This window comes from Anolis sagrei, chromosome 1 (genome assembly GCF_037176765.1).
Source record: "Anolis sagrei isolate rAnoSag1 chromosome 1, rAnoSag1.mat, whole genome shotgun sequence".
Taxonomy (NCBI): Eukaryota; Metazoa; Chordata; class Lepidosauria; order Squamata; family Dactyloidae; genus Anolis; species Anolis sagrei.
Window position 1 is genome coordinate 3,136,813 of NC_090021.1, and position 18,467 is coordinate 3,155,279.

General features: G+C 46.7%; 1 protein-coding gene across 1 annotated transcript; it reads right to left on the reverse strand.

Moving 5' to 3' along the window:
• Window positions 1–8,331: 8,331 nt before the first annotated feature.
• LOC137095881 (uncharacterized) lies at window positions 8,332–16,459 on the reverse strand. The gene is made up of 3 exons (XM_067463193.1): window positions 16,201–16,459; window positions 13,641–13,847; window positions 8,332–9,913 (listed from the first exon to the last, which is right to left on the reverse strand). Exons 1-3 carry the CDS (start codon window positions 16,457–16,459, stop codon window positions 9,663–9,665), a joined length of 717 nt encoding a protein of 238 aa, XP_067319294.1. The 3' UTR covers window positions 8,332–9,662.
• Window positions 16,460–18,467: the final 2,008 nt, after the last annotated feature.

Consider the following 18,467-nt stretch of genomic DNA (forward strand, 5'->3'; position numbering starts at 1 on the left):
TAGATGGGCTCAAAGCCAACCTTAAGGACTCTGGCATAGACACAGAGAACTGGGAACTGAGCGCTCCAGCTGGAGGTCAGCTGTGACCAGCAGTGCTGTAGAATTTGAAGAGGCACGGATTTTATTTACTTCACTTCTATACCGCTCTTCTCAGCCGAGGGCGACTCAGAACCAGTATCAACAATACAGTACAAAATCATTAGTCATTTAAAACAGCAATATCATAGAATCAAAGAGTTGGAAGAGACCCTCCTGGGCCATCCAGTCCAACCCCATTCTGCCAAGAAGCAGGAATATTGCATTCAAATCACCCCTGAGAGATGGCTATCCAGCCTCTGTTTAAAAGCTTCCCAAGAAGGAGCCTCCACCACACTCCGGGGCAGAGAGTTCCACTGCTGAACGGCTGTCACAGTCAGGAAGTTCTTCCTCATGTTCAGATGGAATCTCCTCTCTTGTAGTTTGAAGCCATTGTTCCGTGTCCTAGTCTCCAAGGAAGCAGAAAACAAGCTTGCTCCCTCCTCCTCCCTGTGGCTTCCTCTCACATATTTATACATGGCTATCATGTCTCCTCTCAGCCTTCTCTACTTCAGGCTAAACATGCCCAACTCCTTAAGCCGCTCCTCATAGGGCTTGGTCTCCAGACCTTTATCAATCAATTAACATCAGGACATCAATATAACAATACAGGAAAACAACAATCCATCACGTCTCATCAATAGAATCAGCATCCGATCTCGTTGTCCATTAGTCCATATTCCAATAATCAATCAATTGTACTGCTTAGTTGAAAGCCTGTTTGAAGAGCCAGGTCTTCACTCTCTTCCGGAATGCCAATAAGGAGGGGGCCGATCTAATGTCTGTAGGAAGGGCGTTCCACAGCCGGGAGGCCACTACTGAGAAGGCCCTGTCTCTCGTCCCCGCCAGGCGTGCTTGTGAAGCTGGCGGGACCGAGAGCAGGGCCTCCCCAGACGATCTTAACATCCTAACTGGTTCATAGGAGGAGATGCGTTCAGACAGAAAGGTCGGTACAGAACCGTTTAGGGCTTTAAAGGCTAAAGCCAGCACTTTGAATTGTTCCCGGTAGCAAATTGGCAGCCAGTGGAGCTGGCGCAACAGAGGAGTAGTATGCTCCCTGAGTGCCGCTCCTGTTAGCATCTTGGCTGCCGATCGTTGGACCATTTGAAGCTTCCGAGCAGTCTTCAAGGGCAACCCCATGTAGAGAGTGTCGCAGTAGTCTATACGGGATGTAACCAGAGTGTGGACTACCGTGGCCAAGTCAGACTTCCCAAGAGGGGGACGAAAGAGAAAAACGTGCCAAGAGAAAGGCTTGTCAAGCCAACCCTGACTGGGATCACCTTCTGTCTGGAAACTGATGCCCTCACTGTGGGAGAACATGCAGATCAAGAATAGGGCTTCACAGTCACCTACAGATCCATCACCAGGACACCAAACTTGGAGGACAATCTTACTCGGACAACAATGGATCGCCTAAGTAAGTAAATATTATTCTAAGTAAGAAAATACTATTCATACTCTCAACTCCCTTCTGCTTTGGATGACTTTACTCGATCTGGACAGTAGACTCCTCTTGAAGCAGCCCAGAATCTCTTTGGCCTTTTTTCGCTGCTGCATGACACTCTTGATTCATGTTCAGCTTGTGGTCCATCAAGACTCCTAGAACCATTTTGCATGGACTGATTTCAAGCCAGGTATCAGCCATCCTGAATCTGTGCATTACATTTGCATTACCTAAGTGGAGTGCCATACATTTCTCCCTGTTGAATTTCATTTTACCAGTTTTGGTCCAGTTCTTTACCTGTATCTTCAATTTTGAATCCTGATTGTGTCCTCTGGGGTATTATCTAGTTTGCTGTTGACCTTTGCAGCCTGAAAGACAGGTGCATCTCTCAAGTAGGAAATCTAGGTACCACTTATGTGGGGAGGCTAATTTAACTAATTTACGATGCCATAAAAATCTCCAGCAGTGTGCAAAAGAATGAAGAAGTACGCCATTGGTGTCACAAGTGGACAGTGAAGCAACAGCTCCCCCGGTGGCTGGAATTCAAAGTGCACTCTTATGAAGCTGGAAAGTTAAATAGCCTCTGTGTGTCTGTCTATATAAGTTGTGTGTCTGTGGCATTAAATGTTTGCATTGTGCATTGTGATCCGTACTGAGTCCCCTGCGAGGTGAGAAGGGCGGAATATAAATACTGTAAACAACAACAACAACAACAACAATAATAGTCTCTGAATTGGAAGTCATAGGAAGGTTTCCCCACCAACCCCTTGATGGCCTCAGTTGTGCATCTCCTTCCAGGTGAGACGAAAGCCATCTTGGTGATGCTGCACCATATACCAAAGGAGAGCAACCACTTTGTCGGAGTAAGCTCCCGACCATATGTCTAGCTTGCTATCGACCTTTGCAGCCTGAAAGACAGTTGCATCTGTCAAGTGGGAAATTTAGGTACTGCTTATGTGGGGAGGCTAATTTAATTAATTTACGATGCCATAAAAATCTCCAGCAGCATGCCAAAGAATGAGGAAGTATTCCCTTGGTGTCACAAGCGGACGGTGAAGCAACAGCTCCCCCGGTGGCCAGAATTCAAAGCATATCCTCATAAAGCTAGAAAGTTAAATAGCCTCTGTGTGTCTGTCTATATAAGTTGTGTGTCTATGGCATTGAAGGTTTGCCATGTATATGTGCATTGTGACCCACCATGAGTAAATAATAATAATAATAATAATAATAATAATAATAATAATAATAAGTCTCTGAATTGGTAGTCTATACGGGATGTAACCAGAGCGTGGTCATAGGAAAGGTTTCCCCACCAATCCATTGATGGCCTCCGTTGTGCATCTCCTTTCAGGTGAGACGAAGGCCATCTTGGTGATGCTGCACCATATACCGAAGGAAAGCAACCACTTTGTCAGAGTAAGCTCCTGGCCATTTGTCTAGCTTGCTATCGACCTTTGCAGCCTGAAAGACAGTTGCTTCTCTCAAGTAGGAAATGTAGGTACCACTTATGCGGGAAGGCTAATTTAACTAATTTATGACGCCATAAAACTCTCCAGCAGTGTGCAAAAGAATGAGGAAGTACTCCATCAGTGTCCACAAGTGGACAGTGAAGCAACAGCTCCCCCAGTGGCCAGAATTCAAAGCGCACTCTTATGAAGCTGGAAAGTTAAATAGCCTCTGTGTGCCTGTCTATATATGTTGTGTGTCTATGGCATTGAATGTTTGCCATGTATATGTGCATTGTGACCCGCCATGAGTCCCCTGTGGGGTGAGAAGGGCGGAATATAAATACTATAAATAATAATAATAATAATAATAATAATAATAATAATAAATAGTCTCTGAATTCGAAGTCATAGGAAAGGTTTCCCCACCAACCCCTTGATGGCCTGTGTTGTGCATCTCCTTCCAGTGAGACAACGGGCCATCTTGGTGATGCTGCACTATATACCAAAGGACAGCAACCACTTTGTCGGAGTAAGCTCCCAGCATTTGTCTAGCTTGCTATCGACCTTTGCAGCCTGAAAGACAGGTGCATCTGTCAAGTAGGAAATTAGGTATCACTTATGCGGGGAAGCTAATTTAACTAATTTACAATGCCATAAAACTCTCAAGCAGTGTGCAAAAGAATGAGGAAATACTCCCTCCATGTCACAAGTGGATGGTGAAGCAACAGCTCCCCCGGTGGCCAGAATTCAAAGCATACCCTCATGAAGCTGGAAAGTTAAATAGCCTCTGTGTATCTGTCTATATAAGTTGTGTGTCTATGGCATGGAATATATGCCGTGTATATGTGCATTGTGATCTGCCCTGAGTCCCCTGTGGGTGAGAAGGGCGGAATATAAATACTGTAAACAATAATAATAATAATAATAGTCTCTGAATTGGAAATCATAGGAAAGGTTTCCCCACCAACCCCTTGATGGCCTGCGTTGTGCATTTCCTTCCAGGCGAGAACGAAAGCCATCTTGGTTATGCTGCACCATATACCAAATGAGAGCAACCACTTTGTCGGAGTAAGCTCCCGGCCATTTGTCTAGCTTGCTATCAACCTTTGCAGCCTGAAAGACATCTGTCAAGTAGGAAATTAGGTACCACTTATGCGTGAAGTCCAATTTAACTAATTTACGATGCCATAAAAACTCTCCAGCAGTGTGCAAAAGAATGAGGAAGTACTCCATCAGTGTCACAAGTGGATGGTGAAGCAACAGCTCCCCCAGTGGCCGAAATTCAAAGCATAACCTCATGACGCTGGAAAGTTAAATAGCCTCTGTGTGTCTGTCTATATAAGTTGTGTGTCTGTGGCATTAAATGTTTGCGTTGTGCATTGTGATCCGTCCTGAGTCCCCTGTGGGGTGAGAAGGGCGGAATATAAATACCGTAAATAATAATAAATAAAATAAATATTCGCTGTCATTTCCAATTTGGTGTTGTTGGGAGAAACAGACACTGAGCTGTAGTTGGACGCCCAGAGCAAACAATTCGTTCAGGCTTGAATGGCAAAGGAAGGGCTCCTGCCCTGGCCAACCCTCCTGGTGACAAAAGTAAACAGGTGTGGCATTCAGTCAGGGAAAGAAAAGAAAAGCAGAGTTTCTGTAACGCATACAAAAGCAATACTGACCTTGTGGGGAATGTAAGATGAATGCATTGCCAGCTCTTAAGTTTCAAGGTGTGGGTTTGAGGGGGAGTCAGAACACAAAAGGAGACTGTGGATGATCTAAGAAGGGCGGTTCTCTACCTTAAAGGGATGCTCACCTGTGCTCTCCCCAATCAATGTCACATCCTGGAAAGAAGTGACGAGTGGAGCGCCATCCGCAGGGTTCCCCCCTGGGCCCGGTCCTGTTCAACATCTTTATTAATGACTTAGATGAAGGGCTAGAAGGCAGGATCATCAAGTTTGCAGACAACACCAAATTGGGAGGGAGAGCCAAGACTCCAGAGGACAGGAGCAGGATTCAAAGGGATCTTGACAGATGAGAGAGATGGGCCAAAACTAACAAAATGAAGTTCAACAGGGACAAATGCAAGATACTCCATTTAGGCAGGAAAAACGAAATGCAAAGAGACAGAATGGGTGACGCCTGGCTCGAGAGCAGTACGTGTGAAAAAGATCTTGGAGTCCTCATGGATAACAAGTTAAACATGAGCCAACAATGTGATGTGGCGGCAAAAAAATCCAATGGGATTTTGGCCTGCATCAATAGGAGCATAGTGTCTAGATCTAGGGAAGTCATGCTCCCCATTCTCTATTCCGCTTTGGTTAGACCACACCTGCAATACTGTGTCCAATTCTGGGCACCACAATTGAAGAGAGATATTGACAAGCTGGAATGTGTCCAGAGGAGGGCGACTCAAATGATCAAGGGTCTGGAGAACAAGCCCTATGAGGAGCGGCTTAAGGAGCTGGGCATGTTTAGCCTGAAGAAGAGAAGGCTGAGAGGAGACGTAATAATAATAATAATAATAATAATAATAATAATAATAATACTTTATTTATACCCCGCCACCATCTCCCCAATGGGGACTCGGGGTGGCTTACATGAGGCCAAGCCCAACAACACATCAATAAAACAAAAAAAAAAAAAAACAGTAAGCAAATAAATCAATACAATTAATATAACTCACATATAGGCAATAACACACAAACATTTTAAAACCTATGGCCGGGCCAGAGGAGGGTGACCAAAATGATCAAGGGTCTGGAGAACAAGCCCTATGAGGAGCAGCTTCAGGAGCTGGACATGTTTAGCCTGAAGAAGAGAAGGCTGAGAGGAGACATGATAGCCATGTATAAATATGTGAGGGGAAAGTCATAGGGAGGAGGGAGCAAGCTTCCTTTGTGCTTCCCTGGAGACTAGGATGCAATGGAACAATGGCTTCAAACTACAAGAGAGGAGATTCCACCTGAACATGAGGAAGAACTGTGAGAGCTGTTCAGCAGTGGAACTCTCTGCTCTGGAGTGTGGTGGAGGCTCCTTCTTTGGAGGTTTTTTAAATAGAGGCTGGATGTCCATCTGTCGGTGGTGCTTTGAATGCAATATTCCTGCTTCTTGGCAGAATCGGGTTGGACTGGATGGCCCACGAGGTCTCTTCCAACTCTTTGACTCTATGACTCTATGCACTATTCTGCTTTGGTTAAACCACACCTGGAGTACTGTGTCCAATTCTGGGCACCACAATTGAAGAGAGATATTGACAAGCTGGAATGTGTCCAGAGGAGGGTGACTAAAATGATCAAGGGTCTGGAGAACAAGCCCCATGAGGAGCAGCTTAAAGAGCTGGGCATGTTTAGCCTGAAGAAGAGAAGGCTGAGAGGAGACATAATAATAATAATAATAATAATAATAATAATAATAATAACTTTATTTATATCCCGCCATCATCTCCCCAAGGGGACTCGGGGTGGCTTACATGAGGCCGAGCCCACAATACATCAATAAAACAACAAAACAGTAAGCAAATAAATCAATACAGTTAATATAACTCACATATAGGCAATAACACACAAACGTTTTAAAACCTATGGCCGGGCCAGAGGAGGGTGACCTAAATGATCAAGAGTCTGGAGAACAAGCCCTATGAGGAGTGGCTTCAAGAGCTGGGCATGTTTAGCCTGAAGAAGACAAGGCTGAGAGGAGGCATGATAGCCATGTATAAATATGTGAGAGGAAGCCACAGGGAGGAGGAGGGAGCAAGCTTGTTTTCTGCTTCCCTGGAGACTAGGACGCATTGAAACAATGGCTTCAAACGACAAGAGAGGAGATTCCATCTGAACATGAGGAAGAACTTCCTGACTGGGAGGGCTGTTCAGCAGTGGAACTCTCTGCTCTGGAGTGTGGTAGAGGCTCCTTCTTTGGAGGTTTTTTAAACAGAGGCTGGATGTCCATCTATCGGTGGTGCTTTGAATGTGATTGTCCTGCTTCTTGGCAGAATCGTGTTGGACTGGATGGCCCATGAGGTCTCTTCCAACTCTAGGATTCTATGGGCAAACCCAGGCCCACATGCGGCCCCTTGGGTTTTTTTTCTTAGACCCTCCTTCTGTCCTTCCTTCCTCCTTCCTTCCCTCCTACTCTCTCTTTCTCCTTCCTCCCTTCCATCTTTCCTCTCTCCTACCCTCTCTTTCTCCTTCCTTCCTTCCTTCCTTCCTTCCTTCCTTCCTTCCTTCCTTCCTTCCTTCCTTCCCTTTCTTCCCTCCTATTCTCTCTTTCTCCTTCCTTCCTTCCCTCCCTCCTACCCTCTTTCTCCTTCCTTCCTTCCTTCCTTCCTTCCTTCCTTCCTTCCTTCCTTTCCTTCCTTCCTTCCATCCCTTTCTTCCCTCCTATCCTCGCTTTCTCCTTCCCTCCTTCCTTCCTTCCTCCCTCCCTCTTTCCTCCCTCCTACCCTTTCTTTCTCCTTCTCTCCTTCCTTCCTTCCCTTTCTTCCCTCCTATCCTCACTTTCTCCTTCCTTCCTTCCTTCCTTCCTTCCTTCCTTCCTTCCTTCCTTCCCTCCCTCCCTCCCTCCCTCCCTCCCTCCCTCCCTCTTTCCTCCCTCCTACCCTCTCTTTCTCCTTCCTTCCTTCCTTCCTTCCTTCCTTCCTTCCTTCCTTCCTTCCTTCCTTCCTTCTCTTTTGTCTTTCCTTCCTTCTCTTTTGTCATCCTTCCTCCTCTTTTTCCTTCTTCCTTTTTTTCCTGGAGGATGTTTAGCTAGGGGAAGAGAAGCTGGAGAGGGAACATGAGAACGATTATTTCAGGATTTCAAAGGATTCCCCTTTGAGGAGGAGAAGGGGGAAACTGGCTTTCTGCTGCTCTAGGGACCAGGGCACAAGGAAGAGCAATGGGTTCAAATGGCAGGGAAATAGATTCAACTGAAAAGGTTAGGAAGAACTTCCTGAGAGTAAGAGCTGTTGGAGAATGATGTAAGCTTCCTGGGAGTGTGATGGAGTCTCCTTCTCAGGAGGCATTTCTGCAGAGGTTTTCTATTGGGAGTACTTTGGTTGTGCCTTCCTGCATGGCAGAGGGTTGGACTGGGTGGCCCTTGGGGGTCTCTTCCAACACTAGGATTCTAGGATTGTACATCAGGAGTAGGTGATACGGGGTCTCATGGATACACTTTGTCTCTCCCGTCCACCATCTCATCCTGACCAAGGCCAACCCTTTTGGGGTCCAAATGTTTCCCGTGTTTCCTTCACTTTCTGCCTCCGAAAGAGAAGAGGAAGGGGAGGGAAGGGCAGGTAGGCAGCTTGGGAAGAACCCCCTCTCTCCTGGCCCACCCACCCTTCTCCGGCCCACCATGTGGCCTCCAAATTAGAAAGTCTGCCCATGCCTGTTCAATAACAACAACAAAAATAATTTATTTATAGGCTGCCCTATCTCCATGAGGGGACTCCGTGACTGGACCAAACTTGGCACACAGACTCCCTGGGGGGTCTGGGGGGCAATTGACCTTGGATGGTGGGAATTACATTTCACCTCATATCCAGATAACCCTGCAACTCCCAACAACAACAGATCTCAAACAAGATTCCCCCCTTGACCAACTTTAAGTACTTGCAGGATTTGGAAGGAATTGAACTTGGCTGCTGGGAGTTATAGTTTACCTATATTCAAAGAGTACTCTGAACCCAAGTGATGGCATATGTATCCATCAGAATCAGCTTTGAATACTGGAGGGGTTGGAGTGTGTGTGTGTATGAACTGACCTTGGATGCTGGAAGTTATAGTTCACCATATCCAGAGAGCAATCAGTGATGGATCTGGACCAAACCTGGCACACAGATCCATCATGAACAATTTTGAAAATTGGTGGAGTTTGGGAGGGATTGACCAATAGTGATGGGAGTTGTAGTTCATCAACAATGAAAGAGCAGTAAATCTCAAACAGTTATGGATCTGGACCAAACTTGGCACATAGACCCATCATGACCAACTTTGAAAACTGGTGGGGTTTGGGGGGATTGACCAATACTTGTGGGAGTTGTAGTTCACCAACAACCAAAGAGCAGTAAAGCTCAACCAATGAAAGATAGACCCATTATGACCAACTTTGAATATTTTGAATCTGGGAGTTATAGTTCAACAATATTATACAGAGAACAGTGAAGCCAGCCGATGATGGATTTGTACCAAACTTGACATATGGACCCATCATGACCAAATTTGAATAGTAGTGGGATTTGAAAGGAACTGCCTTTGGATTTTGGGAATTATAGTTCACCTGCATCCAAAGAACACTTTGAACCCATCTGGCAATGGACCTAGACCAAACTAGGTGCACATACCCAATATGGCCAACTTTTGACTACAGGTGGGGTTTGGGGGGAACTGACCCATGCTGTTGGGAGTTGTAGTGCACCAACATCTTTATGATTTTTCTAATGGGGTTATTCACAAAATCCAAAATCCAGCAATGACTACTTGTAATATTTATCCTTACGAAAGACCTAACCTGGGCATTGCGGAGTACCTAAGCTACTTTATCTTAAGTGGTAAACACCAATGTTTCATTGGTACTGGAAATATTCCAAGCCATAGTACAGGGAGCCCAGTGTAAAATCATAATTTTAGTATAATATAATAGTCCCCAACACCCTTATCCTTTATGTCCCTTTCCTTCCAATAATGAGATGCCTGGCTGCCAGCAGCATCCTGAAAGCACTACATATTTCAAGACTTGGACGGAGTGCCAGGGGTTGTGGTGTCCCTCTTCCCCCCTTTGCAGCGGTCTTCGAGGACTTCAGCCACAATGGCCACGGCCTCCTCATTCATCGGGCAGGTGTAGAAGCCAACATCGAGGATGTAGCGAGCGTGGACAGTGCGCACTATGGCTGGGTGTTGTGCCTGTGGCTTGGTGTCCACATAAAAGGTGTTCTCTTTCAGTTTGTGATGAAGCATCACCAAGACAGCCTTTGGCTCACCTGGAACCACAAAAAAGAAAAAAGGAAGCTGTGAGGGACGCTTGGGTTGTGCCTTCCTTTGTGGCAGATTGAGGTGCCCTGGCAGTCTCTTCTATAAGAAGTTGCCAGGAAAATGGGTGCCTGCATCTTTCTTATGTTCTGCACACACCGGGACCAGCAGGTGAACCAGGCTTATCTGATTTTTTTTGCTCCAACTAGCTGTTTGTGCAAGCTCAGAAGGGAAACCAAAAGAGGTTGCTGCTTGCACTACAGCCCGTCCCTGAGTTGTTGTTGTTGTTGTTGTTATACTGACACAAGGTGTTACTGGGAGACACCTGTTCAACCCCACAACCTTTGTCTTGTGGGGTTCCTCAGGGCTCAATATTGTCCCCCATGTTATTTAACATCTACATGAAGCCGCTGGGAGAGATCATCCGGAGTTTCGGAGTACGGTGTCATCTGTACGCGGATGATGTCCAACTCTGTCACTCCTTCCCACCTACTACTAAGGAGGCTGTTGAAATCCTGAACCGGTGCCTGGCCGCTGTGACGGTCTGGATGAGGGCGAACAAATTGAAACTGAATCCAGACAAGACAGAGGTCCTACTGGTCAGTCGCAAGGCCGAACAGGGCATAGGGTTACAGCCTGTGCTGGATGGGGTCGCACTCCCCCTGAAGACGCAGGTTCGCAGCTTGGGTGTGACCCTGGACTCATCGCTGAGCCTGGAACCCCAGGTTTCGGCGGTGACCAGGGGAGCATTTGCACAGCTAAAGCTTGTGCGCCAGCTGCACCCGTACCTTGGGAAGTCTGACTTGGCCACGGTAGTCCACGCTCTGGTTACATCCCGTTTAGACTACTGCAACGCTCTCTACATGGGGTTGCCTTTGAAGACGGCTCGGAAGCTACAACTAGTCCAACTTACGACAGCCATGATACTAACAGGAGCGGCGTGCAGGGAGCATACAACCCCTCTGTTGCGCCAACTCCAATGGCTGCCAATTTGCTACCGAACTCAATTCAAAGTGCTGGCGTTGGCCTATAAAGCCCTAAACGGTTCCGGCCCAAGTTACCTATCTGATCGCATCTCTGCCTATGAACCCACTAGGACTTTGAGATCTTCTGGGGAGGCCCTGCTCTCGATCCCGCCTGCAACACAGGCTCGGTTGGCGGGGACGAGAGACAGGGCCTTCTCAGTGGTGGCCCCTCAGCTGTGGAACACCCTTCCCACGGACATTAGATCGGCTCCATTGCTAATGGAGAAAAGTGAAAACCTGGTTATTTGAACAGGTGTTTGAATAGGTAGTGCAATGAATATAGGAACCGAACAACGGATGACGAGTTGGATCATGTTTTCAGTTATGAGACGCCAGTGAATGGTTATTGTCGTTAATTGATTAGTCTGTTATTGTGTTAATTGTTTTTATTATCTTGTTGTTGTCACATTGAATTTTTGCTGCTACCGTTGTTAACCGCTGTGAGTCACCTAAGGGCTGAGAACAGCGGTATACAAATAAAGTAAATAAATAAATAAATAAATAAATACTGTGTGTCACAGCAAATGAGATCTCTGTGCTGGATTTCGTATCACAAAATCACAAGTCGAACACTTCCCAAGCGTCTAGGACTGTGTGATGCATTTTTGAATGATGCACACTGATTCTAGTCAGGTGGCCTTTTGCAGTTATTATTATTATTATTATTGGGTTGTTGTAGGTTTTTCCAGGCTATGTGGCCATGTTCTAGAGGAATTCTCTCCTGACGTTTCACCTGCATCTATGGCAAGCATCCTCAGAGGTAGTGAGATCTGTTGGAAGTAGGAAAATGGGTTTATATATCTGTGGAATGACCAGGGTGGGACAAAGGACTCTTGTCTGCTGCAGCTAGGTGTGAATGTTTTAACTGACTACCTTGATTATCATTTAATGGCTTGGAAGTGCCTGGGAGAATGTTTTGTTGAGAGGTGATTTGATGTGCCTGATTGTTTCCTCTCTGTTGTTTTGCTGTTGTAATTTTTGAGTTTTTTAAATACTGGTAGCCAGATTTTGTTCATTTTCATGGTTTCTTCCTTTCTGTTGTCCAAGTGTTTTGGACTTCAATTCCCAGATTCCTTTCTCATTGTCCAAGGTAGCAGAGGCTTCTGGGAGTTTAAGTCTAGTGTGTGGGAATCACTGTGAGGAGCTAAGCCTCCGTTCTTGGGCCTCATGGAGCTACTGCGGTGGCTCTAGCTGCTGCTGGGGCTTGCCTCACCAAGTCTCCATGACCCACGGTCAGGCCAGGCCTTCTCCTTCCTTCCTTTCCTCAATCCTCCCCTCCGCGAAAGAAAGAGGACTCTGCCTTTTATTTCTTTGCCCCCTTTCTTCCTTCTCAACCTCTTTTTTTCCTTCCATCCATCCACATAGCCCTATAACCCAGAATATCAAGGCACAATAACCCACAATATCTACATTAAACTGGGTTATCAGAGGGCCCTTTCACACAGCCCTATATCCCAGAATATCAAGGCAGGAAAACTCACATTATTGGAGTATGGCCTCAGGGCCCTTCCACACAGCCCTATATCCCAGGATATCTGCTTTGAACTGGGTTTCCTGAGTCCACACTCAGATAATGAGGGATTTTCTGCCTTGATACTCTGGGATACAGGGCTGTGTGGAAAGGCCCTCAGATAACCCAGCTCAAAGCAGTTAATGCGGAATTTTCTACCTTGATATTCTGGGTTATAGGACTGTGTGGAAGGAAGGAAAAAAGAGGTTGAGAAGGAAGAAAGGGCGCAAAGAAATGAAAAAGGAAAGGAAGGAAGGAAAGAGGGAGGGAAGGAAGGAGAGAAAAAAATGAGAAAAAGAGGGAGGGAAGGTTGGCCACAGCAATGCATGGTGGGTACCGCTAGTAGATTATATTATTATGACCTGGAACTGGAGACAGGGCTACTCCACTTGAGATCTGACCAAAGTAGAGAGAGGGGTGGACTATGACTTCACTTGATCTGGAGACTGGACTCTTTTTGTTGCAGCCTAGAATCGAACTGGCCTTTTTAGATGTTGCATCACACCAGGCATGTAGCCAGGTGGTCCACGAGAAGGCCTTACTGGTACATTATTTAAAGTGTTATGTTTATTCATATCATGATCTGATCACCATGCTCAATATACCCCATATGCATGGGGGTACTGGGGTAACGATACAAAAGGTTTGCTAGGGTAGACCCTCTTTCACTCACTCAGCCCCCCCCCAAACCAAACTCACCCCCCGCCCCCGAAACAAAATCCTGGCTATGAGCCAGCATCAGACTATTGGCTCATGTTCAGCATGTGGTCCATTAAGACTCCTAGACTCCTCTCACATGGACAATTGTCAAACCACATGCTCCCCATTCCATATCTCTCCATTTCATGTATCACCTTATATTTCTCCCTGTTGAAATTCACTGTGTTAGTTACCAACCTCCCAAGTAATTCCTCTGTGTATTTCATGTTTATTTTTCTGCCGGAGTCTCATACTTTTGCTGTTTACCTTTGACAGCAGTGGGATTGGCCAGAGCAGAATCCCATTCTTTCCCAGCTCAAGTCTTATCGCATTGCTTGCTGCAACCTAATTCCCAAAGTCTGTTTCTCATTCTTCCTTGCCCTCCTTGATGCCTCCTTGGCACCCAGTTATTCATCCCAAGGAGGAAATGCAAAAGGTTGGCTAAGTGTGGAAAGGTTTTGCAAAAAGGAGAGGCTTGGTTAGCTATGGCATGCTGTGACTGACCTTGGAGACCCTCCAGTGCGTTTTGCATGTCGGTGCCCACCCGAGAGACCACCGGGCAGAAGACCAGCAGGAAGAGACTGGAGCCCTCTCGGTACCTCTCTGGCTTGAGCTTGATACGATGATCTGAAAGGCGGTCAGAGACCTTCTTTAAGAACTGATCTTCACAGCCTCCAGTCTTCCCAGTGACACGGACCTGGATATGGAAATCTGTGGAAGGGGAAGAGGAAGTGAAGAGAAGAGGGTGAGGGAAAAAGGTCTCTTGAGGTGTGTCTAGACTGCACTTTGGAGAAGTTGTCTTCTTCAGAGCCTTGAGAAAGTGTGCCTTTCTCAGTCCCCCAGGGGGTTCTGCTAGCTCAGCGTGCCTCTGTACCCTGGACCCTCAGCTGCCCAGGCATCGCTCCAAGACAGATCCCAAGCAGGAGGAGGTTGGAAATACACACAATGGGTATGACAGTGTCCTTGGTTCCACATGGGACAAAAGGAGTGTGCAGCCACTTGTGGGTTCAGACGCACAAGACTCCTTGATGTCAACTTGATGGCAATCAGATTGCTCCAATTCCTGATCACCAATGGCCCCAAAGTGCAGCCTATTACACAGGGTGGATGACCATAGAATCATACAGTTGGAAGAGACCTCATGGGCCATCCAGTCCAACCCCATTCTGCTAAGAAGCAGAAATATTGCATTCAAATCACCCCTGACAGATGGCCATCCAGCCTCTGTTTAAAAGCTTCCAAAGAAGGAGCCTCCACCACACTCCGGAGCAGAGAGTTCCACTGCTGAACAGCTCTCCTTACAGTCAGGAAGTAATTCCTCATGTTCAGATGGAATCTCCTCTCTTGTAGTTTGAAGCCATTGTTCCATTGTGTCCTAGTCTCCAGGGAAGCAGAAACCAAGCTTGCTCCCTCCTCCCTGTGGCTTCCCCTCACATATTTATACATGGCTATAATGTCTCCTCTCAGCCTTCTCTTCTTCAGGCTAAACATGCCCAGCTCCTTAAGCCGCTCCTCATAGGGCTTGTTCTCCAGACCCTGGATCATTTTAGTCGCCCTCCTCTGGACACATTCCAGGTTGTCAATATCTCTCTTCAACTGTGGTGCCCAGAATTGGACACAATATTCCAGGTGTGGTCTAACCTAAGCGGAATAGAGCATGGGGAGCATTACTTCCCTATATCTAGACACTAGGCTCCTATTGATGCAGGCCAAAATCCCATTGGCTTTTTTGCCACCACATCACATTGTTGGTTCATGTTTAACTTGCTGTCCACAAGGACTCCAAGATCTTTTCTGCACGTACTGCTCTCGAGTTAGGCCCCATCGTCCCCCATTCTGTCTCTTTGCATTTTGTTTTTTTTTTTGCCTAAGTGAAGTCTCTTGCATTTGTCCCCGTTGAACTTCATTGTGTTAGTTTTGGTCCATCATCTCTTTAATCTGTCAAGATCGTTTTGAATTCTGCTCCTGTCATCTGGAGTCTTGGCTCTCCCTCCCAATTTGGTGCCGTCTGCAAACTTGATGATCCTGCCTTCTAGCCCTTCATCTACGTCATTAATAAAGATGTTGAACCGGACCGGGCCCAGGACAGAACCCTGAGGATGGCACTCCACTCGTCACTTCTTTCCAGGATGAAGAGGAAGCATTGGGGAGAATCACCCTCTGGGTTCATCCATTTAACCAATTCCAGATCCACCTCACCGTAGTTTTGCCTCGCCCACATTGGACTAGTTTCCTTGCCAGAAGGTCATGGGGGACCTTGTCAAAGGAAGGCCTTCCTGAAATCCAGGTACGCTACATCCACAGCATTCCCCGCATCTACCCAGCTTGTAACTCTATTGATGGTCACATCTACACTGTAGAATTCATGTGGCTTGACAGATTTAATTGTCACAGCTCCAAGGTATGGAGGAATTGTAGCTGTTTTGAGTCTCATATTTTGAAAGGAAAGAGGGGTCATAGAATCATAGAGTTGGAAGAGACGACATGGGCCATCCAGTCCAACCTTCCTGCCAGGCAGGAAAAGCATCATCAAAGCACTCCTGACAGATGGCCATCCAGCCTATTTAAAAGCCTCCAAGGAAGGAGCTTCCAGCAGACTCCAAGGCAGAGAGTTCCACTGTTGAAATGCTCTTCTTTGTCAGGAAGTCCTTCCTAATCTTCAGTGGGAACCTCCTTTCCTGTAATTTGAACCCATGGCTCCGAGTCGCACTCTCTAGGGCTGCAGAAAAAAAAAGCCTGCTCTCAGTTTGTCAATACCTAATAATAACAACAACTATGGTTCATTGAGGCACCAGCGCTTTTAGCAGAAAAAGATAAGGGTCGTGCAAGACAACAACTACCAGCATCCTATTGCATGGAGCCATGGCAGTTGAAGTAATATCAAGCTGCCTTCCTTCTGCAGTGTGGATGCAACCTCTGAGGGGAGTCTAGTGTGCAGACTGACCCTGGCGTAGCTGTGCAGGATAAGACTGTAATGCGGCACAAGCAAACTACCCCAGGACTGCACTCAGTCCGCCCTCCTCCCATCTCTCCCCTTCTCCTGCCCTGGTGTCATTTCACCCACCTGTTTTAAAGAATTTTGGAAGGAAATCGGTTAGGATTCCTGTCTTCTGGATTCCCTTGGCCTCCTGGAGCTCTTGATGTAGACGCTGGCAATCAGCCTTGAGTTGGGCCACTTCTTGGGCTTCCCGTTGAAACTCGTGGAAAAGGGCTTCGGTTTCCTGCACCTTGGCTTTGAGAAATTCCCTGGCTGTAGGACCTGGGAGTTCGCTCACACGCTGCAAAGGAGGACAAGCTTGCAGGCTTCCAAACAAGAGAAGCATGGAAGGGGATGCCACCAGGGGCCAAATGGGCAGGAAAAGTATACTGGGATATGTACTTTTCTGGGGCAACTGGAATTGTAGAATCCTAGGGATGGAGAAGACCCAAGGGATATCCAGTCCATCCCCATGCAGGAAGGCACAATCAAACCTTCCAAGAGATGGCCACACAGCCTCTGCTTATAATCCTCCAGGGAAGGAGACTCCATTGAACTCCTAGGCAGCCTGAATGGTCATCTGTCGGGAGGGAACCAATTGTATCTACCTGCCCTTGGGAGTCCCTTCAAATTTAAAGGACTATACCCTGCCTTGGAGTCCACCGGGGTCTCTTTCTTTCTCCAGAGGTTTTTAAGCAGAGGCCAGATGGCCATCTGTCTGGACTGATTTGAAATGTGCTTTCCTGAGTAGCAGCAGGGGGTGGGCTAGATGGCCTTTGGGGTCCCTTCCATCTCTAGGATTCTATGCCTAGCAAAAAGTGCCATGGTTTGGCACCCAATGAGCCCTTTGGAGTTTGCCCGGTGCACCCATTTCCAGCATGGCACAGAAGGGGACATACTCACCTGGAGTGTGTAACAAAGAGTTGTATAGAGATCCTCATTGGACATTCTGTCTACGTTTGAAATGACTCCACTTCCAGATTCCTTAAAAGGAGCAAAAGGGGGAGACTAACATTGACATTGCGCAAGAAACAGACATTTGGGGGGGGGGGGACATTCCCAGTCTGGTTTCCCCCCTTCTGTCTGGCCTGTCCTTCCATCCCTTCGAATGAGAGGTCTTCTTCTGCCTAGGTGAAAATTGTGCCTAAAACACCTGCTTTTGCTCCAGAGAGCCCTGACCTGTCAAGTGGGTTAAAGTTTTCCAGAAATACTGCATTTGTGGGGAAATTGGAGATTTAGGATCTAGGCTAGCATAGTAGCCATAGGTCAAAATCACTTGAATGCACCAGATCCCACCTGATCTTGGAGGCTAAGCAGGGCTGGCCTTGGTTGGTCCCTGGATGGGAGGCCGCAACAAGCCCCGGTGAGCTCCATACAGATATAATCATAGACATAAAGTTAAATGATAGTAAAACAACCCTTTGTAGTCTGACTGGTGCACCCATTTTTGCATGGGACAGAAGGGGACTCACCTCGGGTTTGGCATGAAGAGATCCAGAGAGAGGCTCATTCGACACTTTGCCTTCATCTGAAAAGGCTCTGCTTCCTGATTTATTTTTTTGGGGGGGGGGGCATTCCTAGGCTGGCTTTCCCCCTTCGGTTTGGCCTGCCCTAACAGGCCCAATACTGCCTTTACCTTCTTTGCTGCAGCATCACACTTCTGGCTCATATTCAATTTAAGAATAATAATAATTCTTACCACTACCACCATCACTCCAATGCATGTGGTAGGATACGGTTTGGGGTTAGGGTTTGGGTTAGGATTAGGTTTAAGGCTTAGGTTTTGGGTTAAGGTTAGGGTAAGGCTTATGGTTCGTGTTTGGGTTAGGTTAAGGCTTAGGCTTTGGTTAGGCTTAGATTTAGGGTTAGGATTAGGTTTAGGGTTAGGGTAAGGCTTACGGTTTGGGTCAGGGTTAGATTTAGGGTTTGGGTTAGGGTTAGGGTAAGGTTTACGGTTTGGGTAAGGGTTAGGGTTAGGTTTAAGGCTTAGGTTTTGGGTTAAGGTTAGGGTAAGGCTTATGGTTCGTGTTTGGGTTAGGTTAAGGCTTAGGCTTTGGTTAGGCTTAGATTTAGAGTTAGGGTTTAGGTTAGGGTTAGGTTTAGGGTGAGGGTAAGGCTTACAGTTTGGGTCAGGGTTAGGGTTAGGGTAAGGCTTACGGTTTGGGTAAGGGTTAGGGTTAGGGTAAGGTTTAGGGTTAGGGTTTGGGTTAAGATTAGGTTTAAGGCTTGGGTTTTGGGTTAAGGTTAGGGTAAGGCTTATGGTTCGTGTTTGGGTTAGGTTAAGGCTTAGGCTTTGGTTAGGCTTAGATTTAGGGTTAGGGTTTGGGTTAGGTTTAGGGTTAGGGTAAGGCTTA